The 23,994-nt window shown below is 39.5% G+C and overlaps 1 protein-coding gene across 1 annotated transcript in view; it reads left to right on the top strand.

Moving 5' to 3' along the window:
• Positions 1-23,994, top strand: part of LOC126262931 (protein madd-4-like) — a 469,727-nt gene that overhangs the window by 186,765 nt on the left and 258,968 nt on the right. Inside the window, exon 7 of the mRNA XM_049959860.1 lies at positions 17,104-17,199. Coding sequence (XP_049815817.1) covers positions 17,104-17,199 — 96 coding nt within the window. The remainder of the gene's footprint in view (positions 1-17,103; positions 17,200-23,994) is intronic.

Genomic DNA, 23,994 nt, shown 5'->3' with positions numbered 1-23,994 from the left:
ATAGATATTTATAGGCATCCGTTTTTTCCATCGCTTCTATGCAGTCGCTGTGGTTATCCAATATGTAATCTTCTTGTTTAGTGTGTTTTCCCTTGACTATGCTATTTTTCTTACATTTGTCTGTTCCAAAAGCCATACTTGTATCATTGCTGAATACTTCTGTTATCTTTAGTAATTGGTTGAGTTGTTGATTTGTTGCTGCCAGTAGTTTTAGATCATCCATGTATAGCAAATGTGTGATTTTGTGTGGGTATGTTCCAGTAATATTGTATCCATAATTTGTATTATTTAGCATGTTGGATAGTGGGTTCAGAGCAAGGCAGAACCAGAAAGGACTTAATGAGTCTCCTTGGTATATTCCACGCTTAATCTGTATTGGCTGTGATGTGATATTATTTGAATTTGTTTGGATATTAAGTGTGGTTTTCCAATTTTTCATTACTATGTTTAGGAACTGTATCAATTTAGGATCTACTTTGTATATATCCAATATTTGTAGTAACCATGAGTGGGGTACACTATCAAAAGCTTTTTGGTAATCAATGTATGCGTAGTGTAGCGACCTTTGTTTAGTTTTAGCTTGATATGTCACCTCTGCATCTATTATCAGTTGCTCTTTACATCCTCGTGCTCCTTTGCAACAGCCTTTTTGTTCTTCATTTATAATTTTGTTCTGTGTTTATGTGTCATTAATTTCTGTTTAATGATTGAAGTTAATATTTTGTATATTGTTGGTAGGCATGTTATGGGGCGATATTTAGCTGGGTTCGCTGTGTCTGCTTGATCTTTAGGTTTCAGATAAGTTATTCCATGTGTAAGTGTATCAGGGAATGTGTATGTGTCTGCAATGTAACTGTTAAATAATTTAGTTAGATGTGAATGTGTTGAGGTGAACTTCTTTAACCAGAAATTTGCTATTTTGTCATTTCCAGCGGCTTTCCAATTGTGAGTAGAATTAATTGCTTGGGTGACTTCATGTTGCAAAATTATCACTTCAGGCATTTGTGGTATCATCTTGTATGTGTCTGTTTCTGCTTGTATCCACCGTGCATGCCTGTTATGTTGTACCGGGTTAGATTATTATTATTATTATTATTATTATTATTATTATTATTATTATTATCTACTAATAGTTCTTTTTCCTTGAAAATGCTTTTTTGCTATTGCCATTCTGCAGTTCATACCAATATCTGGTCAGACATCCTTTTGGCTGGCGTAGTGCTGCAGCTCAGCGTGGTATGGGCTCAACAAGTCGTTGGAAATTTAAAAAAACTAAACTCCTCCCGAACAGGCCATGAAGGCCAAACGTTACCGACCGGCCACCGTGTCATCCTCCGCCCATAGGCGTCACTGGATGCGGAGCCGCTACTTCTCAATCACGTAGCTCCTCAGTTTGCCTCACAAGAGCTGAGTGCGCCCTGCTTGCCAATAACGCTCGGCAGACCCGATGGTCACCCATCCAGGTGCTAGCCCAGCCCGACAGCGCTCAACTTCGGTGATCTGACGGGAACCGATGTTACCAGTGAGGCAGGGCCGTTGGTAGTCGTTGGAAATCCCCCGCAGAAATATTGAGCCAAGCACCTCTATAGCAGTCCATAACTGAGAAGGTGTTATCGGTGCAGGATGGTTAATGGTTCAAATGGCTCTGAGCACTATGGGACTTAACATCTTAGGTCATCAGTCCCCTAGAACTTAGAACTACTTAAACCTAACTAACCTAAGGACATCACACACATCCATTCCCGAGGCAGGATTCGAACCTGCGACCGTAGCAGTCGCGCGGTTCCGGACTGAGCGCCTAGAACCGCGAGACCACCGCGGCCGGTTCGGTGCAGGATTTTGTGTACGAACTGACTTCTCGATTACGTCCTATAAATTTTCGATGTGACTCAAGTTGGGAGATATAAGTGGACAAATCATTCGCTCGAACTGTCCAGAATGTTCTTCAAACGAGTCACAAACAATTATCGTGGCCCAGTGATATGACGCATTGTCATCTGCAAAAATTCCATCGCTTTTTGGGAAAATGAAGTCCATGAATGGCAGCAGATGCTCTCCAAGTAGCCGAGCATAACCACTTCCAGTCAATGACCCACATAAATATAGCCAACACCACTAAGGAGCCTCCAGCAGCATGCAAAGTGCCTTGGTAATAACCTCGGTCCCGGGTTTCGCGGGTCTACGCCACACTCGAACCCTACCATCAGCTCTTATCAACTGAAATCGGGACTCATCTGACCAGTCCACAGTCCAGCTGGAACGGTAATGAGCCAAGGAGAGGCGCTGCAGACGACGTCGTGATGTTAGCAAAAGGACTTGCCTCGGTCGTCTGCTGCCATAGCCCATTAACACCAAACTTCGCCGCACTGTCTAACGGATACGTTAGTCGTAGGTCCCACATTGATCTCTGCTGTTTTTTCACGCAGCGTTGCTTAATTGTTAGCACTGACAACTTTATGCAAATGCCGCTGCTCTCGGTTGTTAAGTGAAGGCCGTCGACCACTACGCCGTTCGGGGTGAGAGGTAATGCCTGAACTTTGGTATCCTCGGCGCGCTATTGACACTGTAGATCTCGGAATATTGAATTCCCTAACGATTTCCAGAAGGGAATGTCCCATGCGTCTAGATCCAACTACCTCCCCGTGTTCAAAGTCTGTTAACTCCCGCCGTGCGGCCGTATTCACGTCGGAATGATAGCTCCTCCAGCGCACTGTCATTCTATACCTTACGTACGCAGTACTACAGCCTTGTGACATGTGCGTATCGGTAAGACTTGTCACCTCAGTTTGTATCCTCTCTATTTCGTCCATCATCAGTTATTTTGCTGCCCAAATAAAAAATCCTATCTACTAATCTCATGTACTTAGACTACATTCCATTACCCTTGTTCTACTATTATTCATCTTCCTCTTTCAGACTGTTTTCAAGACACTCTCCATTCCGTCCATCTGCTCTTCGAACTCCTTAGCCATCTCTGACAGCACTAAAATGTTATCGCAAACCTTAAAGTTTTTATTTCTTCTCGCTCAAGTTTAATTTCTTTCAAAATTTCTCCTTCAAAGGTTCCTCATTGTACAGATTGAATAACACTGCGGATAGGCTACAACCCCGTCTCCCTCCTTTATCAGTTATAACTTCCCTCTCATGACCTACGACTCTGCAATCTGGTTTCTGTACAATTTGTAAATAACTTTTCGCTCCCTGTACAACATCCCTGCAAACTTCAAAATTTTAACGAGGTTTTCAAGCCCACATCGTCAAAATCTTTCCCTAAGTTTACAAAAACTATAATTGTAGGTTTCCCTTTCTTCAACCTGTCTCCTAAGATAAGTCGTAGGATCGGTATCTTTCTACGTTTCTTCCCCAAGGTTGGGGCCTTGCAATTTTTCCATTCTTCTGTAAATAATTCGTGTCAATATTTTGCAACCACTAATTATTAAACTGATCGTTCGGTAATATTCGCACCTATCAGCATCTGCTTTCTTTGGATTTGTAACTATTACAACCGACCAGCACCTGCTTTCTTTGGAATTTGATTATTACATTCTTCTTGAAGCCTGAGGCTGTTTCGCCTGTCTCATACATCTTACAGACCAGATGGAAGAGTTTTATCATGGCTGGCCCTCCCAAGGCTGTCAGTAGTCTGGCGGAACCCCAGACCCCCATCACGTTTAAATCACGTTCATCTTAACTATCTGAATAATTTCTTATACCTCATCTCATTTGCGGAGCTAACTGGCACACGAACCTATACCAATGTGGTGGGCGTTGGCTTTGCGTCTGACTACAACGGTTCGACTTAAGTCTTACAGTGCTCTGTCAGATTCTTTTCGAGTATCATATCTCCTATCCCAATTTCATCTACTCTTCTTTCATTTTTATAACATTACCTTCGAGTTCATCTCCCTTGTGTAGACCGTCTGTATACTTCTTCCACCTTTCAACTTTCCCTTCTTTGCTTAGGAGTAATTTTCCGTCTGAGCTCTTGTTATTCATGTAGCCGCTTCTCTTTCCTCCAAAGGCCTCTTTAATTTTCCTGTAGGTGGCGTCTGTCTTCCTCTAGTGAAATATGCTTCTAAACACTTAATTTGTCCTCATGCTATTTTCACTTCCTGTCAGTCTCCGTTTTAGACGTTTACGTTTCTTTTCGTCTGCTTTATTTGCTGCGTTTTTATACACTGGAGCGCCAAAGCAACTGGTATAGGCATGCGTGTTCAAATACAGAGGTATGTAAACCAGGCAGAATACGGCGCTGCCGTCTGCAACGCCTATATAAGACAAGTGTCGGCGCAGTTGTGTTATAGTCGCGCACAAGCGATGGCACACAGAATCTCCGAGGTAGTGATGAAGCAGGGATTTCCCGTACAACCATTTCACTAATGTACCGTGAATATCAGGAATCCGGTAAAACATCACATGTACGACATCTCTACGGCCGGAAGAAGATCCTGTAAGACGGGACCAACGACGACTGAAGAGAGAATCGTTCACCGTGACAGAAATGCAATCCTTCCACAAACTGTTGCAGATTTCAATGCTGGGCCATCAACAAGTGTCAGCGTGCGAACCGTCCAACGAAACATCATCGATAATGGGTTTCGGAGCCGAAGGCCCACTAGTGTGATAACTGCACGACACAAAGCTTTACGCCTCGCCTGGGCCTGTGAACAGTGACATTGGGCTGTTGATGACTGGAAACATGTTGCCTTGTCGGACGAGTCTCGTTTCAGATTGTATGGAGCGGATGGACGTGTACTGATATGCAGACAACCTCATGAATCCACGGACCCTGCATGTTAGTAGGGGACTATTCAAGCTGGTGGAAGGAGCTTCTGTAATGGTGTGAGGCGTGTGCAGTTGGAGTGATATGAGACACCTGATGCGTCTAGATACGACTCTTGACAGGTGACACGTACGTAAGCATTCTTTCTGATCACCTGCATCCATTCACGGCCATTGTGCATCCCGACGGACTTGGACAATTCCAGCAGGACAATGCGACACCCCACACGTCGAGAATTGCTACAGAGTGGCTGAGTTTAAACCCTTCCGCTGGCCACCAAACGCCCCAGAGTTGACTTTTATTGTGCATCTGGGATGCCTTGCAAGTGCTGTAGCATCTGGGATGCCTTGCAAGTGCTGTACAGAAGAGATCTCCACCCCCTCATACTCTTACGGATTTATAGACAGCTCTGAAGGATTCAAGGTGTCAGTTCCCTCCTGCACTTCTTCAGATATTAATCGAGTCCATACCACGACGTGTTGCGGAACTTTTGCGTGCTGGCGGGGGCCCTGCACGATATTAGGCACGTGTATCAGTTTCTTTGGCTCTTCGGTGTATTTTCTCATCTACATCTACATGGATACTCTGCAAATTACATGTAAGTGCCTAAAAGAGGGTTCATCGAACCTCCTTCGCAATTCTCTATTATTCCAATTTCGTATAGCGCGCGGAAAGAATGAACACCTATATCATTCCGTACGAGCTCTGATTTCCCTTATTTTATCGTGGTGATTGTTCCTCCCTATGTAGGTCGGTGTCAACAAAATATTTTCACATTCGGGGGAGAATTTCATTAATTAAATTCAATATCACCTGAGTTGTCCAAGGATTTCTACGAGGCCGTGTCTTTTTTACCTATTTGATCCTCTGCTGCCTTTACTATTTCATCTCTCAAAGCTGCTCATTTGTCCTGTGCTGTATTTCTTTCCTCTTTCAGTCTTTTCCCCCAGTCCACATTCACCTACAATTTTTCATCCTCTTCGTTTTCCCTGCCATCGAATTCCATTTCCCCAGTACATTTAAATTTCCATTTCCTTTAACTATCTGAATAATTTCTTATATCTCATCACTGTACATTTCTTCAATATATTCATCATTTGGGATCTAACTGGCACATGAACTTATACTACTGTGGTTGGTGTTGGCTTTGCGTCTATCTTGACTAAGATAATACGTTCACTATGCTGTTCATCGTAGTTTACCCACATTGCTATTTATTTATTCATTATTAAACTCTCTCCTGCACTACCCCTATTTGACTTTGTATTTAAAACCCTGTATTCATCTGACTAGACGTCCTCCTACCACCGAACTTCACTAATGCCACTATATCTAACTTCCATCTGTCTAATTCCATTTTTAAATTTTCTAACCCAGCTGCGCGATTAAGGAATCTTTAACATTCCATACTCTCATTCTTAGAACGCCAGTTTTGTTTCTCTTGATGACGATATCCTTCTGGAGATCTGAAAGAGGGACTATTTTACCTCTGGAATATTTTGCCCAAGAGGATGCCATAATCATTTAAGCACACAGTAGAGCTGCATGCCCCTGGGAACAATTACGGCTTTAGTTCCTTTTCCCTTGCTTTCAGCTGTTCGCAGCACCGTCGTAGAAAAACTGTTTTGATTGATGTTACAAGGCCAGATGAGTCAATTGGCCAGGCTGCTGTCCCTCTTCAGGAAACACACGTTTGTCTGTTCTCTCAACAGATGCCCCTTCGTTGTGGTTGCACCTGCGGTACGACTATACGTATCGCTGAGGCACGCAAGCCATCCCACCAATGCCAAGGTCCAAGGTTCATGGAGGAGAATTTCCTACCATCCATTAAAGCTACAATAGGAACGGCGAATTTTGCTACATCCTAAATTTTACTATTAGCTGTTTCTATTGTCGAATTTTCTAAGAAAAGTGATAACGAATTAGTAGCAGCAAGCATAATTATTCAACATAAAACCATGAATTTCGATTTCACCAATCCTATAAGCTTTTGTTACGCCCTTTCTCAGTTTTTACTTACGTAGACATCCAGTACTTATGCAGTTGACAGGTGATACGGCGGCATCGAACAGATGGCAATATCGACGTCGCTTGGAGCTCAAGTTGTATGTGAACGCAGGTGTACTGCCAGCAGTGCTTCATGCAAGAACGATTTGCTCCCCTCATTGTCCATCGGTGGAGTCATTGTGCTGGGAGTCGATGGGCGGAGCTTCTTCCTCCGCTCCGCGCACGACGTCATAATACGTTCTTCTTCTTGTGAACAGACTGTACCGAGGTCTGTGGTGGTATGGGATTCCCCGCAAACACTATAAATATCACATAAGTATTATTACGCTTCTTAAGTAGCTAAACCTTCCTTGCACAGTCGTCAAAAGATTAGATCCTTCATATAAACCAAAATAGCTCTGCTTCTTTCAGAAAAAATGACTTAATTACTTGTTTTGTACAGTATACTCACAACTTAGCTCCATGAATTAAATTCCATTTTTAACAATGGTGCTGTTGATTCTCCTCTATACCAATGATTCAGCGCGAAGTTTTGCATACACTTTGTCTATTCGAGGTATTCCAGTTTCTGCTGGTTAATGAGCAAGGAGACGAGATTTAAACAGAAACTTAGATGGTAGGACATTCGAACAACGACTCCAGATTTTTTTCGCAGTTTTGGAGACTTTTTTTGGGGGGGAGGGGGGGGGGAGAGGAGGCGAGTGACAAAAACCTTTGGGAAATTTCTGGGGAAGAAACTTTCGCTACTGGAGAAATTGGGTAAGTATTTTACCTGCCTAATGTTACTATTTTAATTCAAACACACATGTTTTTATAGATATTCTCTCTCTCTCTCTCTCTCTCTCTCTCTCTCTCTCTCTCTCTGTCTCTTCAAATCGATTGATTCACTTTTCTTTTTGTCATCTCTGATGTTGCAAGATATCGATACAATACAAGTGTCGCACATTTCGGTGTCAGGACATGTTCAAGCCTTGCCAGCCGAAGCCGATAGTCCTTGCAATGTCTGATACAAAAGTTTTACTTCTCCCCTACGGAGTCGAAGAGAGACGTGTTTTTATGTGATTTACACTTTTGTAACAGTAAAAAGTAGTAAGCAGTGATTTCGGCCGCCGTTTGACAAGTAGTTGTGTTTTCTCCAAAGTGAAGCATAACAATGTAGAGGTTTTGTTGTTGCGCGTTGGGTACATTTCTGCCTCTTCTCTTGCATTCAACAAAGAAATTATTTATTACGAACACAAAAGTAAAAATTTGAGAGTTTGAATGTACGTTTTGAAGTGGTTGTTTTGTGGGCGTTTTGATTGTTGTTGCATCTCAGCGTTTTTTAATTGTTTCAGTATACTAACTGAAAGTGAGGAAGGAAGTATCTGTTACCTAAACTAATTATTACGCGAAGATAACTGTCTGCATTGATAGCCGATCTCAATTTTCCGACAAGTTTCTTAATTTCTACAGTTGAGAGATACTTTATTTGATGCAAACTAAAGTTTTAATCTTATCTACAGTAAAGCTAAAAGTTGCAAATAAATTATTTTCATCTGATTTTTAGAATAAATACAATTATGGCGAAATGACGCCGTAAAAACCATACCCGGTACCGTTATGATACCTATTTATTGAGTGAGGTCTGTGAGTACTTAGTAGAGTAATGAAATATATAAGGTTGGATTTGGTTGCCAGTTTGTGCTTTTCTTTATGTTGAGTTGGCTCTGTGGGCTTTGGGGATGATTTGTGTGCCAGTGCTGAAGTAATCGGCTTATACTCGTTTTAGTGGAATTACGCGAAGATACCAGTCTGCATTGATAAATGCGGAGATGTAACAACAATCAAACACTCTACAATATTCCTTGCTTTGCTAGAACAAGTTTAAGACATTTTCTAAACACATGAAAAACACATTAATATTGAAATTGCAGAAATAAACATTCTAACAATGCTAAGCGATCAATTACCTATATTTTGTTAATTTGGCTAGAGATTTAATTCCTACCATTTACAGATTATGAGAGCGAAATATATTATTCTTTTAACTCAATATATTCCATATATTAATTTCCTGAATTTGATTGTTTATGGCACAAAGGGTATTGTAACTACTATTGTTTTGTATTGCTATTATTCTTCTAAAAGCCTTTTTCAAATTATCGAAAATTAATTGAATTTAATTATAGTTGGAGATATAAGAGTATTGATCTAGTAATACATAATGTAGGGGGCGCTAAAGTTATGGTAGGAAAGCATAATACATTCTTCAATTTTGAAAGAAAGTCTGGCTCATCTTACTGTTGTCAACTGTGTGTCGAACTCATTGCATCTTGTCGCAGAAAATGCTTGTAAATTATTATCTTTGCATTTACAGTACATCGTTAGAGACGTTCAGATCTGGCTTGCATGCAGAACCAAGCTGAAAAATCGAAAATTCAGTGCTGCATGACACACTGATCGGAAAGAAACTCTTGTGACATCTTCTGTGTGAGTCAGCACAAGAAAGGAGAGAGAACTTGCGATGGCCGGTGGCCAAGAATCCAAGATCATCTGTACAAATCACTTGAAGATTAATGGAAATCTTATCCATAAAAAGAAAATAGAGTTCACTTAATTTCTCTTTAGTACTATATGAAACATGAGATGTCACAATTCTTTCGTAATTATCAACTTTATTTAGATACATATACAAAGGACAGATTTCTGAAAGATTTGTAGAGTTTAGTGATGTTAGCAGTGATAGATTGACAGAGGCCACAGCTAAGATTGCAGTAGACCATACTGAAGAATGAATTCAAAAATAAGTTGGTCACGCAGATGTACGATAGGGCAACTGTCACAGGGGGACATTCAAATGGTGTCAACCAAAATGTAGAGAAACAATCCCACATGCCATATATATTTGTATTAACACCTACAAGTCGAATTTGATTTTATCAGAGGCAGTATTGTGTGCGAGTATAAGTAGAGTGGTTTTTTTGCTAATATTAGTGGTTTTGTGACATTTTTGTACATTCCTCAAAAAAAAAAGTTACTGGATACAACAGCGAAGGAGAGATTTCCAAAACTTGCACCAACAAGATCAAGGGGCTTGGTAAAAACTGTGGAAGATCATGGAGACGAACTTGAAGATTTTGGAGAATTACAAAACTGGGACACAAATGCTATTAATGAAGCACATGAATTTCTCATGATGTTACAAGATTTTCAATTTAACTTCCTTTTGTGAGTGTTTGAAGAACTGCTTTCACTGACAGATGTTACTTTTAACATTGTGCTGTCAAAATCCTTAGACATTATGTAGGAAAAAAGTGGCAGACTTGAAAGAAAACCTGCCCACTAAGAGATACAGTGACGTTGAGAAAATGTGGTGCGTTTTGAAAGCATATGTGATATTCCAAGGAAGAGAAGAAGGGAAACATTCACTGAAATGTCTGTAAAGAACGAGCACAGGAGGATGCACTTTGAGGTATTATAATCATGTAGTTAAACGTCAGATACGATCCACTGCCTGATTTAAAGTTTTTAAGAAAATTAGCATGATGCACATTGTTCATATTACAGTGTGAAATAATTTCTACTCAATAGACACTAGGTGATGTTTCTTCCAGTTCCCATTTTTAGAATCATCTGTTATAGCTGAAGGAGCCATTTTGTGAAGGAAATCTTCAGTCTTTTGTATATCCTTCCATTGGAGTACTCCGGCTTACTGCTAACTGCAGTCCTTCCAATTCTCAGTGGGTTCAAGTCACTTATTTAAATATTCAGCTGCAACTTGATAAAATGTGTGGACATTACTGTTCAAATTTGGAATCTCTGGTAATATACCCTCATTTTCCAGGTTACCAAGAATTGATGTGACAGGTAACGTAATGAAAAACCCACACCCTTGGAAACTAAATTAGCTTTTAAATTATTTAACACAGAAATTACTTCAAAAGCTGTAATTTTTTCACCCACTACTCTTTGAATTGTAGCGTGAAAAGTTGAGGCTTGGTTGTGAAGATGGTCTAGCCAAGCTGCTGGTAAAGGATTTTCAAAAAATAACGTGATGGCGAGTGAATGTTTATTTTAAAATTCAAAATATTATTTTAGAGGCACAATCATAAACAGAAGACGTTTGACTGCAGAGAGTAAAGTAAGCCACCTTGTTTCATTATTATTGGAATTTGCGCAGCTGAATAAGTACTAAGGAGAAAAAAAGGACATTTTACTAATAACTATATTTGCACATTCAAGAACAAAAAAATTTACAGCTAACACAACAGAATAATTAGTGCACACAAAGAGTGTTAGACAATGCCAAGGAGGTCTACTTTACACAGTGCACTTTGCGCCGACACACACGAAATATATTGTTCACACAATTCCAACATCCTTCCTTGAACTTATATTTTGTGTGTTGCTTCCACAAGATAAACCAAATAGTCCCACAATCTTCTCAAACTTCTCCCTTTCCAAGGGTTTGGTCAGAAGGTCAGCTAACATGTCTTCTGTGCACAGATAGTCCACGGCAATGTTCTGTTGCTCTATGTGGTCCCGAATGAAATGGTGCCGTATATCAATATGATTTGTCCTAGCACTAGTAACATCATGTTTAACTAGGTTTATGGCTCCCTTATTGTCACAGAAGGTGGTTGTAGGTTCCTCAATTAAATTGGGTTCTATTTCACTTATTAATGTTCGTAGCCATAATGCTTCCTGTGTGGTGTAAGATAGTGCCATATACTCGGCCTCTACAATGCTCAATGCAACAGTTTTTTGCTTTTGACAGGACCATGATGCGAGGCCCCCCATTAATTTAAAATAGCAGCCAGTGGTGGAGTATCTGTCTCCCAATTCATTCCCCCAGTCCGCATCGCTATATCCCTCTAGTTTTGCGTTACCATCTCTATGGTATTTTAACTCATAGTTTGAGGTTCCTCTTAGGTATCGGAATATCCTCTTTACAGCTTTCCAGTGCTTTTCCTTTGGGTCTCTGCAATATCTGCTCACTGCATTGGTGGCAAAAGCAATGTCGGGTCGTGACGTTTGAGACAAATATAACAGACTCCCTACTGCTTCTGAATAAGGAACATTCTTGTCACATTCCATATCAGTCTCATTTACACTTAACTTCACTCCTACTTCCATTGGAGTACTTATGGGTTTGCAATCACTCATGCCAAATTTCTTTAATATTTTTTCCGTGTATGATGATTGACTTATGCTCAATTCTTGTCTTTCTTCATCCTTAGTAATCTGCATACCTAAATAACGTTTGACTTCTCCCAAATCATGCACCTTAAACTTGGTTTGCAGCTGTTTCTTGAAAATTCTCATTTGGCCTTCACTTTCAGTCAGGATAAAGAAATCGTCCACCCATATCGCTATTATTATTATTTCTTCTTTTCTCCCTTTATAGTAAATGCTGGGATCTGCCTTGGATTGCTTAATATTCATATTTATTAGAGTTTCATGTAGACATCGATTCCAGCAACGTCCACTTTGTTTAAATCCATAAATATTTTTTCTCAAACGCCAAATCTTTTTACTTTCTGATCTGGTTTTTATGGCTTCCCTTGGTGGAATGACATATATCTCCTCCTCCAATTTCCCATTTAAATAGGCCGTTTTAACATCCATATGATGAATTATTAAATTTCGTTTTACTGCCAAGGCTAAAAGATATCTCAATGATGCATACTTGACTACAGGTGAAAAAGTTTCTTCGTAATCTACCCCTTGTTTTTGTGAATATCCTTTTACCACAAGTCTTGCTTTGTATTTTGGTGATGAGCTTTCAGGGTTCTTCAAATTGAATACCCATCTTGCCTGCAGTGGTTTCTTATCTCCTGGCATATCTACCCATTGAAAGGTTTCGTTCTGATATAAAGATTCTAATTCTCTCTTCATGGCTTCTTTCCATTCTTGAGAGTTTGGGCCACTCATTGCTTCTTCTGCTGTTCTTGGCTCATCATTAAAAGACTATGCTGTATACATCTCAAAATCCGGATATTCCTTCGGTTTTGGTATACGAGAAGAACGCCTTACATTGTTTTCTTCATTTTTTTTCATCCTCTAACTCATTGTCATCATAAATTGTATCCATTTGTCCTTGGCTGTCGTCTTCCTCTTCTTCACTTCCTATTTCCTCACACAAGGTTTCACCTTCTGAACTAGGTGCAGTTGACTTAGTGGTTTTGCTCTCTTTTGAGTCCTTTCTATTTTCAAAGAATATTACATCTCTACTTGTGACAATCTTTTTAGTCAATGGATCCATTAATCGGTAGCCCTTTGAATTTTCACAATAGCCTACAAAAATATACTTTTTAGCTTTTGGATCCCATTTTCCTCTTAGCTGTTTTGGAATATGTGCCATTGCATCACACCCAAAAACCCTTATATTGCTTAGATCAGGTTTCTTTCCTATCCATATCTCATAAGGGGTTCTATTTTTTAATGCTTTTGTAGGTGATCTATTGTTCAAATATACAGCTGTTGACACTGCCTCTGCCCAAAAATCTTTGGATAATTCAGCGTCAGTCATCATGCTCCTTGCTTTCTCAACAATGGTCCTATTAGCCCTCTCAGCAACCCCATTTTGAGATGGGCTGTACCTCATGGTAGTTTGATGCCTGATTCCCTTTTCTGCCAGAAGTTTCTTCAATTTATGGTTAATATATTCTCTCCCATTATCAGACCTGATGATCTTGATCTTCTTTCCCATCCACCTTTCAACCATATTGCAATATTCCTCAAAGATATCTCTCACTTGGTCTTTAGAACTAAGAAAATAAACATGAGTATATCGTGAGTAATCATCAATAAACGTAAGAAAATAATTACTCCCACCTATGGATTCACACTCCATCGGGCCACATACATCTGCGTGGATTAACTGTAAGACTTCTGTGGATTTACTCTTACTAGTCTTGAAGGGTAACCTTGCTTGTTTTCCCTTTATACATGTCTCACAAGGATCCTTGGACACACTAAAATTCTGTATTCCCTTTACCATATCCTTTATTATAGACATACTCTTTCTATTTAGATGTCCAAGCCTCCGGTGCCATAAAAAACCTTCTGCTGAATATACTGAATCACTAACATTTTTATGTTTACTGTCAATGGTATCCAACTTAAAAATACCCCTTTCGTTACTTGCTGTAGCTGTAACTTCACCACTTTCACTGATTACTCTTGCACCCTGCATGTCAAAAGTGACTGTATTTCCTTTCTTGACAATTTCCCCTACAGACAGCCGGTTAGTTGCCACATTTTGCACATAATGAACATTGTGTGCTGTAACCATATCTGATTCACCATTTACACTTACATGTAGATCTAGTTTCCAAGCCAGGTGACACTGGAGCTTGTTGCCATCAACAGTAGATATTCCCATATGAGTCTTATCTTTGATGTCATAAAGAAGTGATTTATCTTTAACAATATGCACAGATGCACCTGAGTCTAAAATCCATTCCATATCACGATTACTCATCCCACCAAAAGAATAAAAACATGAGAGTGCCTTACCTTTGTTATTGGTCCTTCTCTCTGGGCTATCAGTAACATACCTCTTTCGCTGAGTGTCTGATCTTGGGCTTACTTTTTCTTTGCACTGAGACGCAATATGTCCCATCTTCTGACATTTATAGCACCTCACCGGTTTCTGTGTTTTGTTTTTTGAGTAGAGAGCAGACGCACCTTCCTTCTCCAATGTACAACAGCTTGGAGCACTCTTTACGTCCTGCAGGATTTTCACCTTAACACTGTCGCCTGTGATTGGTATACCCGAGCTTTCAAGTCCCATAATCATAGGTGCATACCTTTCGGGCAGTCTTGCCAACAGCAATGTTCCTATCCATTCGTCAGCGATCTCGAATCTGATGTTTCTCAGTCAATTTGACGTGGTTATTATTTTGTTAACGTATTCGTCTACACTCTTACATTTGTCCAGACGAGTGGCAATTAGCTCGCGTAATAATCCTACTTTTCTCGTAAGACCACCATCCTCGAATGCACTTCGTAAATTGTCCCAGACTTCTTTCGCTGTAGCAGCTTTTTCAACGTGAACACAATTCACCGAATCAATCAGTAATATCAATTTTGATTTTGCTTTCCTATCTTTATTTGAATAATTCTGATCTGAGGATTTCATTGTCCCATTTACCACGTCTCATAGGTCGTCTAAACGAAAATTCGCTTCTACTGCGAACTTCCAGGTTGCAAAGTTTTCGCGACCTATAAGTCTTTCAATCTGTGGAATTTGTGTCACACTCATTCTTAACGGTAACTTGCTTTTTATTGCTGTAAAGAACACCGAAAAATAATGCGGAAAAAAATTGCGATCGTCTTGTAAGGATAACTCACACTTCACGTAAATTGGAACTTTCTCCCTACTATTTTATTGATATACTTATTCCAAATGGAGCCTGGGCCCATAACCTATTGGAATTTGCGCAGCTGAATAAGTATTAAGGAGAAAAAAGGACATTTTACTAATAACTATATTTGCACATTCAAGAACAAAAAAATTTACAGCGAACACAACAGAATAATTAGCGCACACAAAGTGTGTTAGACAATGCTAAAGAGGTCTATTTTACACAGTGCACTTTGCGCCGACACACACGAAATATATTGTTCACACAATTCCAACAATTATAGCCTAAAATTTTTTGTACTACTGGTCTACAAATTTACAAAATTATCTAAAATTTTCAACCCTTACAGTATACACATAGAAACAAAAATATATTTTAGAAACATTGCCTTTAATATCAGTAGAAAGGACATCAGCAGCCATCTGGATAGTATTGCAGATTAAACGAGCAGAACATCCAACCCTCAAGTAAGTTATGACCTAAATTTCCTTTCAGTTTTGGGAAGACATTGTTAGTGACCTTTCTAGATACACTTCCAAAATTGTATTTCACATTTCCTGCACAAAGGGTGATTTTTTTTTTTTTTTAGGTTATATTTTTCAGACACTCTCAAAATGTAGCAATGATTTCTTAAGTTTTTCCAGGCAAAGATATAAGATCCAATATTTTAACTTGATTCCGTTCAGTAGAATTAAAGTATCCAACAAGCAATGGAAATATTTTTATGTCCTTATGGTTTGATGCATCTGTCATTATTGAAATAAAATTAGATTCAGGTTGAGAAATTGCATATTCGTTTAAAAGTTTTAATAGACATGCCTTGGTTTTGATAAGACCACAAGTAAATTTTGGTTCAAAGGGACATTGAATAAATTTAGCAGTACAGTCCATTGATTTGAAAGATTGGTTGTGTCAGCAGAATGGTAAGTGACTCCTTCAACAGCTTCTAATTTCATATCTTTAACAACAAACAACAAAATTTTAACTTTTAGAAAAATTAGTTGGTGCAATGCTAGAGGAAGCATTTGCATGCACCATTCTGTATGTTTTTCACTGGTTATGTGTTGTGATGTATCCAGTCTCCCTCCATGGCTTATAACGAAAGAAGATGCACGCTTATTGCATCGAACATTTGAATCATTAATTGCTTTTAATATATGGGTATACCTTTTGTAGGTCACTATTAAAAAACACTTCTTTTTCAGCAGTAGTGTGTTATTAATTTCAAGTGTTTTAGCACTCGCAGTTTACAAAAGTTCACCATATTTTATTATGTCATGAATGCAGAACACAGTGCTGGCTTTTACCGAAGTTACAACTGTAATGAATTTCAATTGTAATGAATTTCTTTTGAGTCACACTGAAGCATATGTATTTACAGTTTTTGTTATAGTTAGCAGCATGTGCATCAAAACATGAGTGATAACTGTTTGTTTCTCGATTACCGACACAGTTCAGTTGCCATTCACAACTGTACGGTGTACTTTTCCAAGCAAAGTTTCCACTCGGTTTCAGGTGTGTATGATTAGTAGACCCATAATATAAAAAAGTACATTGCTTTGTCAGTTGTTAGTACCTTTAACTTTTTCATGAAACTGATGCAAAACAGGGAATTTTTAATTGACAACATTTTATGCCGATATAAGTCATCGCCGCAGGAAAAGGGACATTTTGGCATTTGCTTTAACCTTTTAAAAAGAAAGAAAAAGGGGGGAGGTCTGTCTTTGCTAATGCAGGACATCTGTTCACCTTACATAAGCATGGATTTGAGCCTAAATTAGAACCTAACAACCTAATGCTGTAACTGTTCCACTTCTTCACTTGGAACTCTTTATCATTTACTGTTCTTTATAATAAAGCATGAAACATGAAATGACAGTCCCGTGATTTGTGTAAATTTTTTGCAAATGTAAGTGACAGACGTAAGTACTATACATAAAAGTTTAGTGATTGTTATTGCAGGTTCCCGATTCACAGTGTCCAGTTCTGAGACCTCACCACAGCCAACCATGTAACAGCGAGGAGTGCCCCATCTGGAACTCTGGACCATGGTCTGAGGTACACTTTACGAACAGCGTGCCATAGAACTTACATTGCTTTTTTTATTGTTGCCATCTTTTTTGTCACTTTTTTATGTTTAGTCACAGAAGCACAGCAAGTTAAAGCTAACAGATACCATTTTTTTGTAATTTATTAATGAAGAAGAGAATTTTGGTAGAATAGTAGCTTTATAACTACCTTCTATGTATATTCCATGCCTTGTCATTGAAACACACTTTTGAATTACCTGCATTCTTCTGTGTCCATTCCAGTGCTCTGGACAGTGATAACCATTTACACTATAATGTGGCAAACTCATCAAGCGACCAATTAATTGATTTTTATTTGTTTCCATTTGGTTATGTTTTGTACAAGGTGTGTACTTGTAATATAGGACATGTCAACTTAATATAATGCCTTAAATTGTTTAATATACATATTACAATGTACAACATCAAATTAGCAAATGTAATAGTAATGTTTCATACATTTTTCACAACTTATATTTAGGTCTTCAAGTTATTTGCACACTCTTTAACTCTGATGACTACAGGAAGGACATAACAAAAACATTTGATGCATACAGTATATTTGGGTGATGACAATACAGTATACATGTTATAAAAACATCCCTTCTTATTTACACATTAGGACTACTACTCTATACTATCAAATTATTTTTCTATTGAATAATCCTTAAGATGTTTGTGAAATGTCTTTCACTCATATTGTCCTTTAGACTCCTAGGAAAACACTTTGCCAGTTGTACATTTGAATATCAAGGCTCTTTTTCAACAGCTGTCAGCCTGTATGGTATACTTCTCAGCTGACCTTGTTTTCTTGTGTCTTATAAATAAACATATGCATTTTCTCCTAGCAGTGTGTTGCCTTTGACTGATGAAAGTATTGTTTTACAGGCTATAAGTGCATAGAAATGTCAATATTTTTAGATTATGGAAGGCAGTTGTAAACCACTGGAGTGCATGACGGGGTTCTCTCCATTGCATCAGTTTAGGGCTTCTTCCCTTTCCATTCACATATGGAGCACAGGAAGAGTGACTGTTTAAATGCCTCTGTGTGCACTGTAATTAATCTGATCCTATCCTCATGGGCCCTACGGGATTGATACATAGGCGGTTGTAGTATGTTCCTACACTCATGATTTAAAGCCAGTTCTTCAAACTCCGTAAATATGCTTTCTCAGGATGGTTTTTGTTTATCTTCAGGTGTCCACTAGTTCAGTTTCTTCACAATCTCTGTGAGACTATCCCATTTGTCAAACAAACCTATGACCGTTTGAGCTGCCTTTCTCTGCATGCATTCAATATCCTGTTAGCTCTATTTGGTACTGGTCTCACACACTTGAGCAATATACTAGGATTGGTCACATTAGTGATTTGTAAGCAATGTCCTTGTAGGCTGTTTGCATTTCCCTAGTATTCTACCACTAACAGGAAGTCAGCCACCTGCTTTACCTATGGGTGAGCCTGTGTGGAGGCATAGTGTGTTCTCACAATAGCAAATGGCTCTGTGATTGCTGGTAGTAGTACAGAGTGTGCTGCAAAATCAGCTGTATGGTGAGAATTGTGTGAGATGGAAGTAATTCATGTTGAGCAGTATGCATACATCAAAATTGCCTTTTTCTGAAGGAGAAATATGAGAGAATGTCACAGTAAATTGGTGGAAGCCCATGGGAATAATGCCCTCCCACACTGAACAGTAGGATGATGGTTGGGAAAGTTTCAACAATAATGTGTGGCAACCAGTGATCAGCAACATTTGTGACACCCTGTCAGAGTGTGGACCAGTTTGGCAAGATGTTGTCGTTGAGCAGCTTCTGGAGGAAGACAGACAATGGATGCTACTGGAGTTAGAGAGGCAAGTGGCATCAAGAAACGTGCAATCCATAGGATGCATTGGAGAGAGCCGCTGCTGCGAAAAATCACATTGCAGTGGGTACTGCATGAACTGATGGAAGTTCAGCACTGGATGTAATATGTAATATGCTCCAACCGCATAGCACACTGGCCAAAGGATAGTGACCACTTCCTGTCATGAATAATTGATACTGTTGAAGTTTGGACCAACCAGAATGATCGTGTAATTGTTGATGGCAGTCATTTCTCAAACTTATTAGATGTATGTATCTACAGAGGAGTTAATGTGGATTCAGACCACCACCTTGTAATTGCAAAACTAAGAGCTCGATTGTCTAAAGCAAGAAAAATGAAAGGAGCATCTCAAAGAGAGCATATGGTATTAAAGCTAAAAAATTAAGAGATTGCTAAAACGTACTCTGGGAAGATTACTGAGAAGCTTGCACTATACTCTCCTAGTGTAACTGACACTGCATCAGGAATCGAGTGCTTGCAGGAACACAGTCATTAAGACAGTACAAGAAGTTCTAAGGAAAGAAGGAAAACAACCAAGGAATACCTGGTTCGATGAAGATTGTAAGAGAGTAAGTCACAAGAAAAATTAGGCTTACAGGAAAACACTTAATAAATCGTATACACGTTTAGCGGTACAAAATTATCAAAATAAAAGGAAAGAACAGAAGAAACTGCATCGGAAGAAGAAAAGGGAACGGGGAAGAAAGCAGATTGAGGAATTGTAAATGACTGAAAAAACGAATCCTACCAAAAAATTTATAGCAAAAGAAGAACATTTAAGCCACGTATTAATATATGTAAAAGTAAAAATGGGGAGTTACTAACTGATGACCAAGAGATATTGGAACATTGGGTAGAATATTTAGTGAACTGTTGGATGCTGCAGAGCCCCGTGTTGAAGAGATCATAATTCACCCAGAAGCAGATGATGAGGCCTTCCTCTCTCAAGGAGAGGTAGACAAAGCAATATCCTGACTGAAGAGCAATAAAACACCACGGACCAATAATAAGGGTGATTCTAAAGTCACTATACATTTCAGTGATATAGTAATGGAATATTTGTTTCTTGCAGGTACGGCAGAATGCTAACCGAAGAAGAACGAATCACTGTTGTTTCCGCTCGTCTTCGTGGAATGACATATGAACAGGTGTGGACAAACTTTGCCCATCAATTCCAGAAAACAGGCCCCACCAGCCTTGCTATCAAGACCCTCGTCAATAAATTCCAGCGAACTGGTAGTGTTGCAGATGAAGAGCATCCAGGGAGGCCAGCCATAATGCCAGACATTGTACAAAGTGTGCAGGATGCGATCACATGTAGCCCTTCTGCATCTACCAGGAGGCTTAGTAGGGAGCTTGGTATTGCTCAGATCACAGTATGTAGAGTTCTTTGTTACAAGCTGCACAAACGTGTGTACCATATCCAGGTTGTACATAAGCCTGAAGTAGAGGACTACGCAGCCAGACAAGCTATGTGTCATGACTTGCTACAAGCTGTGGAAAATGATAATTTGATGCAAAATGTCTTGTTCAGTGATGAAACTACATTTCATGCCTGTGGACACATGAACAGACACAACTGCAGGGTCTGGGCAGACAAACAACCAAGTGTGCTGCAGGAGTGGCAACGGGACACAGCAAAAGTGAACATGTGGTTAGGGATAACGAGGTCAACAGTGCACGGGCCCTTCTTCTTCTTCGCAGAACAAACCGTTACTGGAACCACATACCTAGATATGTTGGAACAGTTTTTGGAGCCCCAACTGATATCTGATGGTATTATGGATACTGTTGTTTTTCAGCAGGATGTTGCACCACCACATTTTGCCCTCGTAGTTCAGGATTATCTGAATCAAGCATTTCCCGGCAGATGGATTAGTCGTGCCTCTCCACGGATGTGGGCACCCACCCCACTCTCCTGACTTGACACTGTTAGACTTTTATGCGTGGAGGTTTATCAAGTCTAAGGTATACCAGGTGAACATCCGCAGCACTGAACACTTAACACAGCAGATTCGAGCTGCAGCTGCTGAGATTACACCAGATATGCTTGGGCAGGTTTTTCGGTCTACAGTGGAGCGCTGGGGGGTGTGCCTAGACATACAAGATGGTCACATTGAAATGTACTGAAATTATGTCCTATTGTAACATAAGGTGCAATGCCATTACATATTGGTTAATAAAATTTGTTTAAATACAAAATGTATAGTGACTTTAGAATCACCCTGTATAACATCAGAACTATTGAAAGCTGGAAGAGTTGAGTTAAATTGAAGGATATACAAGGTTTTGCGCCTTATCTGGGAAAAGGAAGAGTTGCCAGATGAATAGAATCTAGTGATAGTGTGTTTGATACACAAGAAAGGAGATATATCTAAATGCGGCAACTACAGATGCATAACACTCCTAAGTATTGCATATAAAATATTGTCAAATGTCTTGTCTAGTAGACTGTCACCTATAGCAGAAAACATTATTGGAAGTTATCAATGAGGATTCAGATCAGGAAAGTCAACTGTGAACCAGATATTTACTCTGAGGCAAATAGTAGAAAAGACCAATGAATTTAATTTTGGTGTGCACCATCTTTTCATTGATATCAAATCTGTATGTGACAATAAATTGGGCTAAACTTTATGAGGCAATGTGGAAATTTTGGGTGCCTGAGGAGTTAGTGCATTTGATAGAGGTCACCCTAAGGCATCCCCAGTGTACTTCGCAAGTGCAAACTAGGCTATCACCCCAGTTTCCCATAAGGGGATGGGCTTTCAATTTGGCACATGAAGAAGTGGTGTGTGAACTGAGTATTCAGACAAGAGGTACTATCTCCTATAAGTCTGTACAATTGTAGGATATGCAGATGATTTGGACCTAATGAATAGAACATTTAGAGATCTACAAAGTGCCTTCTCGGCTCTAAAACCCTTCTCAGCTGTAAAACTGAGGGCTGAGAAGGTGGGCCTGAAAACTGATGAGGCACAAATCAACCTTTACAGCTCACAGTAGCCCTTGATGACCTTGAGCGAGTGGAATATTTCACTTATCTGGGGGCAAAGGTAGAAACAAATGACAGCACTTAAGCTGAAATTATGGCGCACATAAGTGCTTCTAATTGATTTGCTTTGGAATGCTGCGACTTTTTAAATCCAAGCTTCTATCGTAAGAGACTAAGTGCCGACTCTATAAAATGCTGAGACACCCAGTACTTATGTATGGTTCAGAAACATGGAAAATTACAAAGCAGGGTGAAAGTAGACTGAGATCACACAAAAGAAGTATATTGAGGAGAATCTTTGGACCTGTTTATGAGAATGGGAGTTGGAGAAGGCAAAGAAATGACGAGCTCTATGACTGCCATAGGGAGGATGATGTGGTCAAGTTCATACAGTTGTGTAGATTGAGATGAGCTGGACACATAATATGACTCCATGATACAGATACTGCAATAAAAGCCTGCTGCAGTGAATCTGGAGGAAAAAGTGAAAGAGGATGACAGAGGTTGAGACAGACTGATGAGGTTGGAGAAGACACTGCCAGAGTTGGCTGCTGTAACTGGAGGTCTACTGCAAAGTCCTGTGAGGAATGGTGGAAAATTTTTGAGGAGGCCAGTCCCATCCTGGGATGGAGTGCCAATTGAAGAAGAAGAGAAGGAGATGAATCTTAGAAACTGGAAGCCAAACATCAGTCCATGGGGTGGTGACATGTCAGGTTGCTAAGGCATAAGAAGTTCCGTCAGACTCCTTACACCATGAAATTGATGGTGATTGTCGTACACAACATGAGGGGTGTCATTATGCACCATTTAATTCCTCATGGCAGAACAGTAAGTGCAGTGTACTACAAGGATTTTCTGGTGTGACAGGTATAATGTGGCATTCAGGAAAATGTCCAGATCTTGTGGAAAATGCAGTCAGCACAAAACCACACAGAACATAAGTGTGTACAGCGGCAGCTGTAATGTTGGGAGGGGAAGAATTTGGAGCACCTGCCGTACTTTCCTGACCTTTCACCATGTGACTTTGATCTCAGGTAAAGGAACCACTATGCCATTGATGGTTTGCAACATGAGAAGACATTGCCAGTGCAGTGCAACAACAGATTACTCTGTTCAGACATGATATGGCAAATGGTGGTGCAGATGATATTCAGCACCTACCACATCATTGGCATCATATGGTGAACACTGCAGGGTCTACTTTGAGGGCCTTAGGACCCAGTTTTGTAATGTCAACTGTATGTGTGTTGTGCTTTAATCATTTTGCACCATGAAACGAATTTTGTCCTGTAAACTGCTTTAATAAATATGTGAAGCACAATGTTATCTGCATGAAACCTGGACTGTTTATTTGTTGAAATAAATATGTTTCTTTCCAGTGCTTCCACGTTTTTTATATGTTTTCTAATGTAATATCATCAGCATATAGTAGCTTTTGTTCCTTTTTACTGACTTCCATATTTTTCATGAACAGACTGAACGAAAGTCACTATAATGCAGATCCTTGAGGTATGCTGTACCTAATAGTCTTGATTTCAGATTTACATCCAGACTCCATAGTCACATACTGCTTTCTGTTACCATCATGTGATTTCATCCATCACTCTGCTTCTTCACATAAGCCACATTTTTCAAGTTTCTCAATTGTATAACGGGTCTGGTTAGGTTTGACATAGCTAGTTGTTTTGTGGGTTTCCTTTTTGAAAACTGCATTATGACAGAATCAGAACACTGTGTTGGCCTAGAAATGTACTCAGCCTACTGCACATAAGCATCTCTAGTATTTTTGAGAAATCAGATGTTAAAGATACTGGTCTGCTGTTATTTGGGTCACTTCATTGCCGTTCTTTTATATTGGTACCTCTTTGTTATTTTTAATTTTTCTGGAAATACTCTCCCCAAACGAGTTGTTTGCTGTATGGTATC

This window comes from Schistocerca nitens, chromosome 6 (genome assembly GCF_023898315.1).
Source record: "Schistocerca nitens isolate TAMUIC-IGC-003100 chromosome 6, iqSchNite1.1, whole genome shotgun sequence".
Lineage (NCBI taxonomy): Eukaryota > Metazoa > Arthropoda > Insecta > Orthoptera > Acrididae > Schistocerca > Schistocerca nitens.
This window is presented reverse-complemented; position numbering and strand designations above follow the sequence as displayed.